This window comes from Rhamphochromis sp. 'chilingali' (assembly GCF_963969265.1).
Source record: "Rhamphochromis sp. 'chilingali' genome assembly, chromosome: 16".
Classification (NCBI taxonomy): Eukaryota; Metazoa; Chordata; class Actinopteri; order Cichliformes; family Cichlidae; genus Rhamphochromis; species Rhamphochromis sp. 'chilingali'.
The window spans coordinates 6,561,534-6,580,376 of record NC_137943.1 but is presented as its reverse complement, the minus strand read 5'-3'; the positions used below and the strand labels follow the sequence as shown (position 1 = coordinate 6,580,376).

The following is an 18,843-nucleotide window of genomic DNA, read 5'->3' as shown; positions in this document are numbered from 1 at the left end:
TAATATGTGTAGGAAGTCAATACAGGCACATAGTTTTACATTAATTAGTGATTTCTTAATTTTTTTGGCTGAGAAGTTCAGAAAACCTCTGCTTTCATGTTGAAACATGCATTTGAAAAAAAAAGAAAAAAGATTCAGTCTCTTTGCGTCTGCTGTTTAGTCTGCATCACTGTTGAGCCAAGCTTCTGTCCAATACATCTACACAGCAAACCAACGTCTTAACATGCACCTTAGCAAAATACATACATACCCATGAGTCAGAGCCCAGGTTTCTTACAACTATACAAAGAGCCCATTTACAAAACGCAAGGTATAATTTCAGGCCCACATCACCAGCTGATGCAGTATATAATCCTAACCAGAGGTGATCGGGTTCACCAGCAGTGACTCATCACACAACAGACGCCATGGTCTTATATGAGGACTAGGCACTATTGTGCTGCAGGCAGCCATAAACTAGGAGAGCATGAATGGATTGGGCTGGAACACCCTGCTCATTTAGTCCAGACCACACTCCTGTGCGTTCATGTATTTGTGTGTGGGGGGTATGTATAGAATGTATCACCATTTGCATTTTCTCACTGCCCAGGGATTTCTTTTTTTCCCCTTTTTGCACCAGTGGCTATTGCAACTGAACAGAATAGGGGTTGGGTTTTCTCATTGTTACCAGGCTACAGGGAACTATTGTCAGTTCAGACAATGCTGACCACTGGCACACTCATCTGTGTGTGCGTGTGCGTGTGCGTGTGCGCGTGTGTGTGTGTGTGTGTGAGAGAGAGCGATAGAACAACAGAAAGAATGATTGTTTTGTGTTGTTTGGGGAATTTGAGGAGAGTGGTATGATAATTTTGCGTGCTTGGGAGTATAGCTTGGTCACCATGTTTTCATTCCCCATGTGAGACAGCTGGGAACATCTGTTGTAAAGTGGGTGGATCTAGACTATGTCTAACCCAATCGAAATACGATTCCTTCTCTGGCCTTTTCACATCAACCAATCAATCTAGAGGGAGAGGAAACAACAGCAAGTTGGCTAAGGGGTTAAGTCTGTAAGCCCAGTTTCCACTTTTCTCTAGATTACTACACATATATACACACATCCCTAGAATAAACAGGATTTGGGGGCGGGGGGGGATCTCTTGCTCAGGCGGGATTTAAGCAGAACGATGGGAGGGGGAGCGAGAGAGAACAAATGGGCACCAATCAACAGCTGAGGCTCTTGTGGCATCTGTTCTCAGTTATAATTGTCAAGCATTAGTGTAGGGCAAGCAGCCATCTTACATATATGAACAACCTACTGTCTAAGCCACACTGATATAAATGCTATACAGTGTGGCTTATATGGCACACACAAATATCTGTGTATTTTTGTTGTATTTTTTTCTGCTATTGTTTTATTTTCCTCTTCAAATGCTAGTCCTACAACAGATTATAATTTTTTTTGATATGGCAGAGCCATTATATATGCACCATGTAGCCATTCCTATAACCCATTAACTGTATGGTTTAGTAATGTGCTAAGCTTGCAGGCTCTGACTATCCTTAACAGTAATCTTTTATATACTACTAGGCAGATAAAAGTGGTTTTGGTTCATATTGTGATAATTTTCTATTTTCTACACATTTTAGATAAAGGTTAAAAGCATCCCAGAACAATCTTTTATGTTTTATGAAAATCCTTCTGTTGGAGTTGTTGTATTGATAAAACCAGAGCAATATTATTTTGCTTATGCTAATACACTAATGGGGTCTAGTGGAGTTTCTCTGAATTAGCCAAATTAAATAGCTTGTAGACTTCTAAAGTGAGTTTGTTGAGGCAGTTTGGGATGTTTTTGTGCTGTGAAGGTAGTGTACCATAGCAAAAACCTAATCTTCTCTTTGAAGTAATAAAGCTAAAATTAAGAAGAAACTATATTTAAAGCTTTTTCCCATTTAGATTATAAACAAGGTGATTGGAAGCTGCTAGGGCAGCATGTCAGTATTGGATAAGGTGGACTTCTGAAACTTTGCTGTTATGAAAGGAATCTTTGCTGAGTTGGTGTCTTTGTTTTTCTGTCTCCTTGGATTTCTTATCATTCTGAAACCAGTATAGATGACGTGAAGTTAATGACTTACATTTTTGGGGGAATCTTTTTCCTTTTAGACTGTGACCCCAGACCTCCAGTTTACCATCATGTGCCAGTGTGGGGCAGTCCAGATGCAGGGGAGTCCTACTTGACTCTGGCCTTAGAGGTGGCTCTGATGGGTATGGGTCAGCAGAGGATCATGCCCGAGGGACTGTATGCCCAGGATAAGGTAATAATTTAATATCACCTTAAAATCATAGAGAATATAGTAGAGTGAGGATCCTTGAATTGCTAGTGAACACCGAAATACACCTATGGCACACTTTTATTATATAAAGAGGTTTGTGTAAATTTGTAGATGTCACCTTCGCCATCAGTAAATCACTGTAATTTATGATTTTGTTTAAAGTAAATGTCATGGAAGGAGAGGGAAAAGGTCGCAGCATTTGTTTCCTGAAAAACAAGCAGAAAGCCACAGTACTTAAGTTCACTGTGATTTAAAATAAATCCATGGAACATTTCTTTGTGTAAATGCTAATCTGCTTTAGAGGGCTTAACACTACTGCCACAGACCTTTCCTAATGTCACTGGAATTAGCTGCAGCCTCTATGTTTCAACCAAGAATTGCATTTAAAACCAGTCACATGCACACACAGACCTTTTACTAGATATTTTTTCCAGCAAAATAAATTTTTACCATCTGTGCTGTAACAACAGATGTGAATAGATGCAAGTTTGTAAGAACGTACTGGTCATTTAATGTCCTAAGGTCAAAACCCTTTCTGAGAAAGGTATTAAAACTCTTTTGATCTTTTCTGTCGTATCATTTTTCTTGCTGGTGGGTTGATACACATTTTCTTTCTTGAAATTCTTGAAAGTAGTTGAATTTCACTGAAAACACTTAATAGCTAAATGGCTACTTCAGAACTGAAAATGTTCTTATAGTTAGAGTGAATGCTATTTGTGTCTTCAACATGTTCTAGGTGTGTCGTAATGAGGAGCAGATTGTTGCAAAGCTTCAGGAACTGGAGCTGGACGACCTATTGGTTCAGACCCTCCGGAAGCAGGCCATACAGCTACTAGAAGGTACGGTGTCTGCAGTAAATTTTATAAATTTCATTTATTTATTTTGTCCAATATTAAGAACATTCATCAGATATTGAAACCTGCACGGTTTTGAGTCCAGAACGTGAAAGGTTTTTGTTGTGACGGTTGTAAAGTGTAGCTTGAAAGCTTTGACTTCAATATTTATTCAGTGCAAATCACAATCGGGCAGTGGAGCCCATACCTAGCACAGTGGTCTCTTGTGGCACGTTCTTGAGACAGAAGGTAAAGAATATTTTGTTTTTCTCTTTGCTCCAGCTGGCCCATTCAGCGGTCTGGGTGAGGTCATCCACAGGGAAAGTGTTCCAATGCACACCTTCGCCAAGTACCTGTTCTCTGCCCTGCTGCCGCATGACGCAGACCTGGCTTATAAAGTGGCTCTCCGCGCCATGAGGTCAGACTCCCCTTTCACTGCAGCTTCAAACAGTTATTGATGAAAAGTATTTTATGTTGCGTGTGTAAATGATGGTAATTTTGCCTTTACGCAAACAGGGCCACAGTAAAACGAATAAGGGCCTCTATTTCATGACATGGCTTTTTTAATCTGAATAGTATTCCTAATTAATTCAGAAGATATGACCTAACGGTTACTTTGTGACAGCCAAAGATTTAGTGCCACATATAAAATAGCCAACTAGCTATTTAAGTGTAGCCTGCTCACAGCTGCTATGCATCTGCAATATGCTTTGCAACCCACCTCGACACCTTCTTTTATGCTTTATCTGACGTACTCTGTGTCATATCTGTTGTCACTGATGCCAGCTCTGTTCTGTGTAGCTATAACTTCTTTAGAGGTATTGGTGAACATTTGGGTTGAAAGTTGAAGTTTTTTATAGGGCTGTTGTATTGGGTGTGTGTACAGAAGTAATTGTATTTGTGATGCTTTGGTAATGTGTCGTGTTAAATTGCCATGTGTCCCAGCATAAAGTTTGACATAAAAGTAATACGGTTGCACATACTGCAGCTGTAACTGAATGCATACTCAGATCCATATTTTAGTGTTACTCTTGGAATAAATAAAACATCAGGACAAAGTGCCATCTGTCTAAAACAGATCTTTTACTACATGTGCCAGGTTGCCGGTTCTGGAGTCATCGGCGGGCTCTGGGGATGTCGGCCACCCTCATCACGGTATCTCCATAGTTCCGAGCAGATACCCACGCTGGTTCACACTGGGCCACCTGGAGTCACAGCAGTGTGAGCTGGCTTCAACCATGCTCACTGCTGCTAAAGGTAATGCCAGCTTATTGAATGCCCGCTCAGATGTTACTCAAACAGGCAAAGCTGGCTATTGAGGCATTTCTCCATCATGATCTTAGTTTGCGTTGTGTTTTTTGCTTGCAGGCGACATGTTGAGATTGCGGACGGTGCTTGAGGCCATCCAGAAAAACATCCACTCCTCTTCCTTAATCTTCAAACTGGCCCAAGACGCCTTTAAGATAGCAACACCCGCAGAGAGCCCACCCGATATAACCCTGCTCAACGTGGCGCTGGAGCTAGGACTGCAGGTACTGTATGTGTGTGTGCATGGAGAGAGTGCAGTCGAAGTATGAGGGCAAGTCAGTAATTTTCACAGATCATTTCACCACAGCAAAGAAAATCAAATCAGAGCACCGATCGCCAGTCAAAACATGCAACGGTTTCCTTCACCTTGTCATTTTTTCCAGCCCTCTGCTGCCCCACTACAAATTAACAGCAAAAACATCACACAGAGTCTTACTGTTGTTGATGAGAAGAAACCACATAATTAAACCTTTTGGGTCCCACAGTAAACACAGAAAAGTCCTCAGATCATCAGGCTGCAGTGACGCTGTGGCTTCCCCCGTCTCTTTCTGCTGGTATTTAGAGTATCGGCTGAATTCCTGTCAGCAAAACTGCTAATAAAGTGCTCAAAATGGAAGGGTCGCAAATCATCATCTGTGCAATTATGAGCATATTCTGGTTACATCTGTCATCAGAGGAGCCATGTGGTGCCATGCAAACAGCTAAATTATGAAAATCACACACTACACAAAAATGCTTTGATTTCCAAATGCACGTATTCATGAAAACTGCCAAGAGGGTATAGAAATGTGTAACGGTTCAATGGCGCTAACAGAGCGCATCATGTTCTCCATGTGTGTTTTGCAGGTGATGAGGATGACTCTGTCCACTCTGAACTGGAGGAGGAGAGAGATGGTTCGCTGGCTGGTAACCTGCGCCACTGAAGTCGGTATGTGCATCCGTTTTTAAAGCGGATTCATGCTCTAATTACAGCCTCCGTGCTGCGTTGTGATCTTCAGTAAGTTCAGCTTTACAGTTTCTTTTGAGCTGAAGTGTCTTGTTAGTCTAAATGAGGAGGGATGAACGATGTTTTCCCAAAAGAGATTCCCTCATTTGATCTTTGAAGACAAGAGGGGCTGCATGACATGTTGCACCATCAGTTAAGAAGTCAAATTTATGCCTCCATAATCTTTTTAAGAATAGAGACTCAAATTATACCAAGTGTAATGAAATGATTTAATGATTTTAGTAACTTTAGCAATTTGGGACGATTATAGGTCGAGGTACACATGGCTTCATTTTCCAAGTCCTCCTAACTGAAAAGCTGAGTGTGAAGTGCTGCTCTGTTTTCTCTTTCCTTAATCCTTCAGCTCAGTGCAAGGTGCTATACAGTCATTTGGTAGTGACCAAGGGGCTGCTGTTCATGAGGAATTTGAGTGTACCATATAAGCTATAGTAGTGCTCACTCTACATCTGGACAGCACTTCAAAGTGCCGAGCTTGCTGATGTGAATAGTGAGCAATTCTGGTCACAAGCACTGAATGGTAAATCTCTTTTTCCCTCTCATCAGGTCTGCGGGCGCTGGTGAGCATCTTACAAAGCTGGTATACTCTGTTCACGCCCACCGAAGCCACCAGCATTGTGGCGGCCACCGTCATGTCCCATAACACCATCCTGCGCCTCAGCCTCGACTACCCCCAGCGGGAGGAGCTTGCAAGCTGCGCAAGGACCTTGGCCCTGCAGTGTGCCATGAAGGACCCACAGAACTGCGCCCTGTCAGCTCTGACGCTCTGCGAGAAGGACCACATCGCCTTCGAGACGGCCTACCAGATCGTGATCGACGCGGCGTCGACGGGCATGACCTACTCGCAGCTGTTTACCATTGCGAGGTACATGGAGCACAGAGGATACCCCCTGCGGTCGTTCAAGCTGGCCTCGCTGGCCATGACACATCTCAACCTGGCCTACAACCAAGACACTCACCCAGCTATTAACGACGTGCTGTGGGCCTGTGCGCTCAGCCACTCACTGGGGAAGAATGAGCTTGCGGCTATTATTCCGCTGGTGGTGAAGAGCGTGCACTGCGCCACAGTGTTGTCTGACATTCTACGGCGGTGCACTATGACTGCGCCGGGTCTCGCTGGAATTCCTGGGAGAAGGAACTCTGGGAAGCTGATGTCCACGGATAAGGCACCGCTGCGCCAGCTCCTGGACGCCACGATCTCGGCGTATATCAACACCACGCACTCTCGGCTGACGCACATCAGTCCACGGCACTATGGAGAGTTCATAGAGTTCCTGAGCAAAGCGCGGGAGACTTTTCTGCTGGCACAGGACGGACACATTCAGTTTGCCCAGTTCATAGACAACCTGAAACAGATCTACAAGGGCAAGAAGAAACTGATGATGTTGGTCAGGGAGCGCTTCGGCTGACCTTACTGACCTTCTCTCACAGAGACCCTCTTCTTGGGGGAAGCAGTTACACTTCTGTGTTTCTAATTTAAGTTTTATTTCTTTTTATTTTCACGTATTTTGAGCCATTTGCTGACTGAGGTTTTATCCTGTTGTTCTCTTTCTTGAATGTGAACCAGGAAGTGTTCGCAGTACATTGCTCTACTTCATTAAGACTGCAAAAGGGGGGGAAAGGTTTGAAAAACTAGAAAAACAAAGCATTTTGCCCTCCTACTAATGTTAAATTTAGTGTTTAAAAAAAGGAAAAAAAGTCAAAAGAATGTGACTGCAAAAGCAAAACAAACTTTAGTTTTGTGGGGGTACATGATGATATGAAAACCAAATGATTTAGCTGTATGTACTGTTGAGCCAGAAGATGCTTTCAGCTGGGGTTAAGAAGAAGGAGAGGTTTTCAGAGTGGAAGAAGCATGTTATTCCCAAAAAAAATCCACTGAGGTCAAAAACACACATAGTGTTATTGTCATACCTCGACTGTACTGTCAGCTTTAACTTCTTGATCAGAAATGGCCTCTTTGTTTCATTCAGGGCATTTTAGAGTAGAGAGGGCAGAATACAGAACTCCCCATGTGGTCTCTCTGTGGGGGAAGTCAGTACCTGCAGATTTAAAAACCTTCACCTGCTGGTTTCTGACAAATATCTAAAATAGGAAGTCCAACGATGCTTCACAGAGTGTGTGTTTTTAAATCCAGACGTCTGACAGTGACGTTCAGGCTGCTGCTTTAGCTAAGGTAGGGTAGTCGAGTCTCTATATATAAATACAGTATATCTGTTATGCCCTCCTATAAGCTTATTTACAGTGACAAAATACAACTGTGAGAACCGGTGGAGTCTCATCCACTGCACTGCTCTTCAGCTATTTGTGGCCAAAACCTTTTGAACGTGCAAGACTCCAGCACCCACTTTACCATCACTACATTGAGATTTAGTCAGCAAGCAATATAAATCAAGCCTCTGCTTCGTTTTTATCACTAAAAACAAGTTCACTTTCTGGTGTTGTGCAAAGAAGCGTTGGAACCTGTTGGGGCCTTGTTGATTTCACTGACTGTTAGTTCTGCATGTCGCCGAAGTCCCTTTTCCATCACAAGAACTGGAAATCAGATGCATTACCTCAAAGGAATGCATCCTCAGCTGGTTCATGATGCTGGCTCAGTAATCCTTAAAACCGCAGAATGAAGTTTGAGTTCTGTGGTCATGTGTCTTAACCAACATGAAGTGCATTTCTTGTAGATGTCACCATGCTAGTTTTGCTAAGTTGGGCTTAGACACATCTGCAAATGTTTCCTTTGGCATCATGTCTCATTGTGAAATTTGGCTTAGCAATTGGTTTTTCACTGCGATCATTTCAGCTCACTATTTGAATGGGTTTAGTCACCAGAACCACCTGTTTAGGTTTAGATGAACATCGTGGTCTGGGTTCAGATACCTCCACTAACAACACATTCCACTTTGAAGCAAAGTACTAAAGGCAGAGATGCCAAAGGTTCGATACAGAACATACTGGGAGTAAGAGCGTGTAGTGACATGTTGTAGTAAGAACACGTCTCACATTATTCATTAATTAACATACAGTTTAATTTATGCATACAGTAAATGTGACATGCCTGCAATGACTATGTCTACACAGAGCCGCCAGTGTCACTTTATCAGAAACTAGCAGTGTTATTTATGACAAATTTGAAAGGGACTTTAAATGGGGTTTGAAAAAATAATGAAAATTTAATACAATTTAGCCAAGTGGGTGGGAGGATCCATCTATCCATCCATCCATGCAGTTTCATAACAACTTGTCCACTTCAGGTTTGCCGGGTTGCTTGAGCATATCCCTGCTGTCATGAGTGATAGATGGGGCACACCCTGGACAGGTCGCACTCAAATTCACACTAACTGCTATTTCAGGATGACCAATTAATGTCTTTGGACTGTGGGAGGAAGCCACACCACCCAGAGAGAACCCAGGCAACAGAGAACGCATATAATGTGCTAATGTCAGTGTGCTGTTAGCTTATTATTGCTGCTTGATGATAAAGAGATTTCAATAATTGTATAAAATTTTATGATTATATATAATAATTTAACCAGATGTGACCCTCTTTGGATGAGAGCAGGAAGTTGCTTATGCTAGCACTGGCTAGCTAGCTTGGTTTAGCGGCATGCATTCATTAAAATGAAAACAAAATCTACTCCCCAGAATCTTTTAGTCCAAGCAAAATTTAAAAAAAAATAAAGACTAGAGTTCCAACAGACTAATTTTAAATGTAATATTTGGCTTGTTGGGTATTTTATCGTGGATCTGCAGTTTGTTGCCCCACTGCATTGGCGTCATTAGTTAGCTTTGTTTTTAGCTTACTCTGCTGGTCCCACATTCAATTCAATTCAATTTTATTTATATAGCGCCAAATCACAACAAAAGTCGCCTCAAGGCGCTTCATGGACAAAAATATTAAAGGTATTCAAGTAGTGTGTTCAGAACCACTGAAAACCTAAATAAACAAAATTAAAAAGACATAAATGTAAAATGTTAAATATCAGGTGAGCAGCAGTAAATAGACTAGCCCCGTCATCTTTCCTTCAGTTTCTCGGTCTTGTGATGGAAAAGACGCAAAGTCACCTGTGAAAGCTGCTGGTCATGATCATCATCAACAGTGAAGATGAGTCCTCCTTGACTTTCTCACAGGACTGCAGTGCAAACTCAAAGACTAGAGTTTACTTGATGACTTCATTGTATGTATTTGAGACCACATATCTTGGCACAGGAAGCCGTTTTCTCTTTATGGGGGATCTCCACACCCCCTTTTTCTTACCCAATGGCAAAGTGTTGTTGTTACCAGCAGTAATGCAGTACAGAAAGAGCTTGAATCTTTTACTGGTCAGACTTAATGTCATCGTTTAAAGCACTTCACACGAATACCTCTTCAGTGCGTTCCTGCCTGCTTCAGCATTTATTTATTGGTAGAACACTTTTTGAATGGAGGAACATTTTCCTGTCTGCTTTTACATTCCACAAGAGCTACCTTCACCCAAAACCTGGGTAGTCAGTCACAACTCTGGGCCTTTACTTTCTTTCTCTCTGTCTTTTTTTGTTTTGTTTTTGTTTGTTTTTTTGGATCTGAAGAAATGCAGATAGAAGAATGGGAATGAAAAAAGGAAAACTGAGCAAAAAGAAGAGAGGCTAAACTCAGTTCTCAGGGACACCACTTAAAGAAACAAAACAAAAAGTAGTAGCATTTAGCATTTAAGATATTGTAAATACTAAAGTGTCAATTCAAAAAATTGTAAAGTTATAATTATTTATGATGTATGTTATGGTTTTGTTCTTTGTTTTTATGATTTTGACGGGGTGTACTTGAATTGTTTTGGACAGGGGTGTTTGACAACTTTTTTTTTTTCCCTTTTTTGTTTTGTAAGAGCAAAGACTTCAAGGCATTTCTCAGGTGCTCCTGTGTACATTTCTTTCAGTTTTTGTTTTTTGGCTTTTTTTTTTTTGCTTTTTTTTTTTTTTGCAATAATAGCTATTATTATTTGTATTTTATAGAAGATGGGGGGTGTTTTCCAAAAGTGAGCATGTTATTTGAAGTCGAGTAAAATGAGGAAGGCATTCATTTGTAAACGGATTCTTACTAAACCTGACTATGCAGAACCACTTCGATGGTGTTGTCCCCTCTTTAATATACCCCCTTAAAACTGAGTGCAGAGACCCAGTGGGTTGAACCACTATTAATGAGGACGGGGGTGTTGCGGACGAAAAGGAGACCCATCACGCTTATATTCGGACAGTGCACAGTGGCCGGCCTGTTTCCGCTGCAACGTTTAGAGGAGACGAAAAAGCGAAAGACGGTGGAAAATGCCTTTCTGGTCGATCAATGTACAAAAGTTGTTGATTTTTTATTTGTTTTGTTTGTTGGTTTTCTTTAATCAGGACTAAAGCCTTCAGTGTCTTCTCAGAGGTGTCGCATTGTGCGGCAACACTGTGGTGAGACGAAACGATACGCAAATGTCAAGAAACGGCAACTGTATGAACAAAAAAAGAGATGGCTTGTGGATGACCTCGTGCTCATTCCTTCTAACTTTTAAAAAAAAATGCTTTCTCAGTTCCTCTTCACCTCATTAAACTGGCTGAGTTCAGGTCTTCTATAGTTTTGTTTTCCCCCGATGTTCTTGAACACCTCGATCCCTCTCGCACAAGGAGGACGTTGGATTTAAAGCCAGTTGCGTTTAAGTGCGACTATCCTGAAACACGTTGACATCAGTGCGCTACAGTAGCTTGCAGAAAACGAAATAAAGCTGCGAGGTTTCTACATGAGGATAATGAAATGATACATTGATTTTTTTTTTTTTTTGATAATATATTAGGAAAATAATTTCGCCGGGGAGCTCCAGTCGGCTGCCTTTATGTGATGCATTCACTGCAGCAAAGTTTTCCTTGCTTTTCTTTTCCTTCTTTATTAACTAACTCAGCCAGTTCCTGGGCGTTTTTCTTTGTTGTCCCCGTCTGTCTTTGGTTTGTAGGAGAAGTACTGTTTGCTGGTAGAGATCTAGTTCACCTACTGTTTTCCCAGTTTTTGTTTTTGAATTCTTTCCAACTTTAAGGGATATTTGAAAGTGTTTGTTGCCTCTTTGTGCTACTGATTATGAAAAGGTATCTCCAGTATTTGTTGCCACAGAAGTATCATAGCTTATCATCAACACCTTTTCTTTTTTTGTAATTTTTTTTTTTTGTGCGACTTCTTGAGCTACTGTCTATAAAGCGAGAATTTATTACTATTTATGTAACGCTACTACCATTTTATATTGATTTGTGTTGGAATCTCAGTGCTTTTCTATGAATAAAGTGTGAAACACATTACCAGGATGTTGTTTGTTGAGCCAAAATACATTAGTTTAAAGTTTGCCGGCAGACACTCTTGAATTATTTAATACATCACAAAAGATTGAAAAGCTCGGCATAGCGCAGCCATCTTTAAAGGTTGCCCTGTTAGTGGAAAATCCCCTTCACTGACCTCAGGACATCGTCAACACAATCATGGAAACCTTTATGGCGGAGTCTCAGTGAAAGTTAACCAGTTCGATAATGTACTCGTCTAGCAACAAATCAATTACTGCCTACTACACCTATGATGAAGCTAGATCAATGTATTTAGTTGTACAAAGTGTATTATTTGATCCTAAATTATTACTTGGTGATATTTAAAAACCCTCCAACCATCTTAAATTGTTTATACCTGGAACTGCTACCAATACATGCCCAGGTTAATTAATATTTTCAATTCCGTACTAATATCGTCTTACTAGTTGGAAATTGCACAAAATTGTTTTTGGAGGTTATTCCTAAGAGAAATCCCATTATGTTCATGTATTTCCCCCCCAAACACCAGGTTCTAATGAATGAGCCATTCAAACTGGTCTGACCTGAACTCAAAAAGGTTGATCAACATGGGACAGAATGTGTCGTAATCATCAAAAACAGCAGAATAAAAAAATAACAATAAGGCAAAAAGAAAAAAGTAAGTCATTCAAAAAGGCTACATTTGATTATTAATCTTTGTTCTACTTCTGTGCTGATTCTTTCCAGTTTTGCTTCATCATGTTTTTTCATTTCAGTTCCAAACCAAAGCTCTCGTGGGTGGATATTATGGACCGGAAGTGAAACAAGTGGTAAGACTTCAGTATTTCCCCCACCAACTTCTCCTTCTATTTTTTTTTTTACCTCTCATGCAATGTGATTTAACTACTCTTTTAACCATCTCTCCTTTCTTTCCAGTTAGACTTTTGTGTTCCCTTAACTCATTTCAAACTTGAAATACACAGATAATGAGCAAAACTGTGAATTTATAGTACCCAACTTGTAAGAAACTTGAATTACATTTAACAAATCTCAAACTCTGTGACAGCAAGTGATCCAAAGTGGCTAAAAGCCTGCATTCTTCCCAGCTGCTGTGGTGCAGTCCTTACAATTTCACCCATCCAACCAATCTGCCAGAGTGGCAAATGAAGCACACGGAGACTGATAGAGTTCCATCAATATTTCACTCATTTTTCTCTAATCAGAATATTTTTCTTCTATCCCGCCTTCACTGCTTCATTCTCTCTCATTACAGATTTCTGCAGAGCCATATAAGCAGACAATCAGGGCATCAAGAAGCATTTAAGTGTGCTCGTAACTCCATGTATGTGTGTGCACGTCCCTGTGTGTGCATGTGCAAGTGTAAATCTAGATTGATTGGCTGAAGACAAATGAGCAGATTTATATTAATTATCCAGACAGATAGATGGAGGAGTGATTGCTATAAGCCCAATCTTTTTTTCGCCTCACTTTCCACTGCCCCCCACCCTACCCCACCCAGCCTGCCTCGCTCTGCCCCTCCTGCTCATACTTATATTTACTCAGACACAGAAACACTAAACACATGAGCAAACGAGCTGCGTTTTAACCAATCACACGTTTTCTCTGGTGTACTTTTCCCTTTGCATACACTTATCCTGTTGGATAACTAAACTAAGTGCGCGTCCTCTCCTGAGCACAACAGCAAGACCAGTCTGTGCAAGCTTCTACATTCACTACTTGGATGTGACTCCTTTACCGTGAACTATTACATCAGTGTGACGTGGTTTCATGCAGGATATCAGCTGTGGCACTGCTGAGCTGTTACTGAAGCCCAGATTGCTTTAATAGCAACCTTAAGCTCATTTTTCTCTTGTTGTATATTCTCTGTGGGGTTCAGGCCAGTCGAGTTGTCTGATCAGTCAGGAAACTGTTTGGTAGCAGTTTTGGCACTGTGGGCAGGTGCTAAGTAAGGAAATCGGCATCTCCATAAAGCAGATGGAGGCATGAGGTAGACTGCTGCATTCACTTTGGACTTGATAAAACAGAACGGACCAACCTGCATCCCCAGCAGATGACGTGGCACCCAACTTCACTGTGGATTGTATGTTTCTCCAGTCTTCCTCCAGGCTCTGGGAAATTAGTTCCCAAAAGGAATGCAAAACTCGCTTTCATCTGCAACAGTTTGGACCACTGAGCAACAGTTGTTCTTTTTAGCTCAGACTGAAACCAGCCTAAACTGACTCCTTGTGAACTTTCCATTAATACACACATACAGCACTCTGAACAGCCAAAATTTTCAGCAACCACCTTCTGTGAGATATGAAGTTAGCTTTTTAGACCACAAACTTACTTTAATAATTGTTTTTCTTCAATTTTATTTTATTTTAAAATTGTTGTTGTTTTTTTCTGTAATATTGTACATCTTTATTCTACAATACAAAATGTCCTGAGGCAACTGTTGTTGTGATTTGGTAATATATAAGAAAAATGTATTTTAATTAGACTTCAGTCAGAAATGATGTCCATCTTTTATATACAGTATATGGCAGTGCCACATATACACTGGTGGTCCTCTAACTTGTCCAAACATAACTTGAATCGTGACAAAGCAAGAGCACATGACAGCTTTTGAGTGTAAACAGAAAAACATGTTAGCACTATAGTGAGCACACTGAGGACCTGAACATTGAAAGTTTTTCCATTTGGCTCATTTTTTTCTTTCTTTCTTTTTTTTACCTTCAGCTTATTTATTTTTCTCCATTCTGGGGGGGATTTTATTCAGTCCTAATGACACAATTTAAAGTCATACCATCAGAGCTATGACACAGGATCATTTGCGAGTAATTTAGTGACAGCAGAGGTTAATATCAACATAGCGTACATGCTGGAATACTAAGGTATCACCGGCAAAGAGAGACTGTCACAGCTGTCAGCATCTGCATTAGCGTCTCAAGGTCCTCGGACTAAAGCCAGAGTTTCACTTCCTGCCTCCACCTCCCTCCATCCCTCCACACAACCACTATGGTAATAACGCCCATCAGTCTCTGTCACAGTGGGCTGTGTGTGTTCTTTCATGCATGTGCTTATTGAAAAATTGTGTGTGTGTGTGTGTGTGTGTGTATTTGTAAGGGGGTGGTCACTGATAAAGCGCTGATAGTGTCCATCCATGGCAGATGATGTACAGCCTGCTGTCTCTCCAGGCAGATTGGATTTACTGGCCTGCTGATTTGCTGAGAGATGGAGCCGGGACCTCCTTCAAAGGCACCCTCTCTCACTCACTCACTCACTCACTCACTCACACACACACACACACACACACACACACACACACACACACACACACACACACACACACACACACACACACACCTGTTCAATCTCTGTGCACAAAATAAGCACATAAAACACACACAAATGCACGATGAAATGATTCATGGACACACAAACATGAACACAGAAGCGCACACACTTATATATTATTCTCCTGCCAAAGCCTTTAAAGCGACCATGTGGAAATTGATCTCCATTTCTAAAGAGCACTGATTCATTGTTACCTTTTCTCTTTGTCTATTTCTCTATTTCTCCCTCTCTCTCTCACACACACACACAAACACACACACACTCTCTCTCTCTCTCGCTCTCTCTCTCTCTCTCTCTCTCTCTCTCTCAGCCTATCACTTTATTCCCAGATGGCCCACTGACACACAGCCCAAGCCTCTTTAGTCTTACCTGTCGACAATCAGCGGTGATTTTTGTTCATTTGTCTTCACTGTTTACGCAATACGGGGGCCACAACAAAAGCCTCTGTGTGTGTGTGTGTGTGTGTGTGTGTGTGTGTGTGTGTGTGTGTGTGTGTGTGTGTGTGTGTGTGTGTGTGTGTGTGTGTGTGTGTGTGTGTGTGAGAGAGAGAGCCAGAGAGGGAGAGAGAGTGTGTTACTACCGCACCCACACAAAGGAGTGAGATGAATGAAAGCCTGCTGCTATTCCCCCTCTCATCAGCTGCTTTGAGCTCTGTGTATTTTTGTACATATTAATAACACTCACTGCTGAACAGTCTTAATTATCTGGAAGCTGGATTTCTACTTTTCATTCAGCTTCCATTTTAACAACAAAGGCGCTGCTTCGCTGCTGCACGTCCACACTGGCGCTCTGTACTGGATGACATGTTTCTGCATGTTTTCAGCCAGCCTCTCGCGCACCATTGTACTGCTGTAAATGCTCTCAGGCTCAACAAATTTGTATTATTCGACAGTTAAAATTCTTTAGCTGCTGCTGAAGTAACATTTGTAATTTTTAACAAACTGTGACTGTTTTTCATCAAAATGATCTCAAACATATAAGTGTTTGATGGCTAAATAATTCTTCATCTTTTTGATTTGACCCAATGGGAATCTTTTAACTAATAAATAATATAAATGTCAGCATAACTTTCCAGACCTTTAGTTTGGAAGTTCGTCTGAAATATTAACGGTTAATTTGTCATCAATTTCTGTTATTATGGTTAGGTCACTTTGGGTTATGGAAGGGAGCAAACTTACATTTAACAATTACATGAGTGGATGTTTTAAAATGTGTTTTCTGGGAAAATTAAAATCTATTTAAAGTGCAGCCCAAATGTAAAATTTATTAATGGACAAATTAACAGATTTTGTCTTAAATGCTTTAAATGTACAGTTAAAGGGTGTTTTAAGCACCAACAATCATTTATTTGATCAAATTCCCCAAAATGCAAGGAATCTGTCCCTCTGAATGATCAAATCCCTTGCATCCTTGGCTCTTAGAATAAAGCATGCATACACCTAAATATTTTTGATATATTACTAATAAAAAAAACAGGCAAATTGCAATATTTCTTATTGACAAACAAAGGAAATTTGTTGAAAAGGTCAGAGTTGCTTTTAAATGGTGGTTTTTCAAATACACCATTAAAGTGCCAGAAATCTTTTCATAATAAAATTTGAATTATATCAAACCAATACCATCTAAAATGGTTGTTACTGGGATTGTCCACAATCCCAGTAACAACAACCTGGTGTCCCGTCTGTGAACCAGACATGGGATTGAAGGAAACCCCAGAAGTCAGCACCCTTAAACCGCTCAGTCAGGTCACGTGATGTTTGCTGGAATCCGTCACAACAACAACATCAGCATCAGCAACAACAAATGGATTTACTAGAATCTGCTTATCGGACGTTCTTAGCTGCCTCCTGGACAAAAACACAATTTTGGATTAACTGATCTCTCCTTTGAGCTCCTGTTATGATTAAATAATGATGCCTGTGATTTCTGTGTAATAAAATGTAGCTTTGTATTTAGCCCCCATTTACTAAATTGTTAAATTCTAAGAGAGTGAATACCTTGAAGATTGTGATTGGATACTAGCCCTCACGTCATACTTTAAAAAACTTACGTTCATCACCCTGGGGACCGTTTTCTGCCACGCCCGAAAAATGCTATAAAAAGATTATATATCCATATTTTTTTCCACTTTAAATTAGCCAGTCTTTTAAAACTACTTCTCCCTGAAATATTCATGTAGTTTTAATTATATTTCGGGGGTTTTAACCCTTTTAATCGCAGTTTAATTACATGAGCGCACCGTTTTTTTTAGCCCCCCAAAACAAAACGAAATATTAAAAAAAAACAACATTTGAAGTAATATTTGATTGTTATTATAATTAGGCCTTTAGATGGACTAAAGATTGGCACCAACCTTCATTTCGATCGCCTTTTATTTTTTTTTGCAGGAGCAGAAAATGTCTCCAGGCGGCCAATGTTGCTCCTCTAAGCCGAAAGAAGTGTCTTTCCCCGGCATAAGTCACGACGATCACCAGGGCATGTTGCGTCGGACCCCTTTTTCCAACACACACGTCCGGTACCACGTCACAACAAATACGTCATTTCCTGTTGATTAAAAAAAAAAGCACCCTCAAACGGTCCTAGGGGCCGAAAATGGTCCCGCCCGATCAGCGGGCGAAGCCGCTGCTGCACGCCGGAAATGAGGCTTCGTTTCCCGCAGGTCTGTTTAAGCAGCCCGCTGTTTTCCAGCCCGGGGTCAAATGTGGAGCAAGGGCGCCACCCGGTGGACAAATAAAAAAATTACAACTCTAAGGCCACTACTGCAAACGGAAACGGAAGCATTACCTATCACGATCGATTTGACCGTAATTTTTTTGCCGTGAAAAATAGCGTTTATAATGGGTTTCAATGGGGCACAAAACGGTCCCTAGGGTGTCAAGTGTGAGTATTTTTGCTGCTAAGCCGTGTTAGGCTGATGTAAGAAAATCAGACTGAAATTTTGAATTTTTTACAAAAACGAAACCGGGTGGCAAGTTTGGCTATATTACACCCAACACAGCGGAAATGGCTTTCATACGAATGGAAAAAGTGGCACAAAAAGAGCCCAGTATGACGTGAGGGCTAGGAAATGCTTAGCTTTTTTTTTTTCTGTTTCTTTTAGTAAAGCGCCTGTTTGGCAGCTGAGCTGGAAACAGTTCAGAGGGATGACACCTGATTGGTGGAGATAACGCTTGGCTTTAACACCACTGCCTGTCGCTAGGTGACATTTGAACCTGGAATGAAATAAGCCTAAGCCGGTTCAGCTAAAAGATTCCTAACAGTTCTCTGGACTTCCTGTAGTTCTATTAACAGAGGGTGAAGCTTCATTAAAGGTATGATCGTTAACTGTTGAGTGATGTAATTTTTCATGGCAGTGTTTTTTCTGTAAAATTGTAGTCAACTTCATGACAGAGAAATCCAGCATTTGGTCATCTATTTGGTTTGGAGGAGTGAAAGTGAGCCGTTCAAATCACTGTACCAGCTATCAAGCATGGTGGTGGTAGCATCATGCTCTGGGGTTTTTGTGCTTCCAGTGGTTGTGGTGTAAAATAGCTAGAACAATTACAGAGGACTACCACCAAACTCTTTAACTTCAAATCAACAGTTACAGTTTAGTTTAGACCCAGGTGATCCAGCAGCTAAATAATCCAAAACACACATCAAACTGGTTTTGAAATGGACAAAGCAGGCTAACGTTACGCCTTACTAAAGCCCTGACATTGCCCCTACTTTATTGAGTATGCTTTAAAGCCAGGTATGTGTCAGAAAACCAAGCTATTT

At 40.9% G+C, this 18,843-nt stretch overlaps 1 protein-coding gene across 1 annotated transcript in view; it reads left to right on the top strand.

Moving 5' to 3' along the window:
• zswim5 (zinc finger, SWIM-type containing 5) overlaps window positions 1–11,348 on the top strand; it is a 78,095-nt gene extending 66,747 nt beyond the window's left edge. The window contains exons 10-16 of the mRNA XM_080862045.1: window positions 2,141–2,292; window positions 3,047–3,149; window positions 3,426–3,561; window positions 4,243–4,400; window positions 4,512–4,675; window positions 5,298–5,379; window positions 6,001–11,348. Coding sequence (XP_080718171.1) covers window positions 2,141–2,292; window positions 3,047–3,149; window positions 3,426–3,561; window positions 4,243–4,400; window positions 4,512–4,675; window positions 5,298–5,379; window positions 6,001–6,863 — 1,658 coding nt within the window. The 3' untranslated portion in view covers window positions 6,864–11,348. The remainder of the gene's footprint in view (window positions 1–2,140; window positions 2,293–3,046; window positions 3,150–3,425; window positions 3,562–4,242; window positions 4,401–4,511; window positions 4,676–5,297; window positions 5,380–6,000) is intronic.
• The last annotated feature ends 7,495 nt before the right edge of the window (window positions 11,349–18,843 follow it).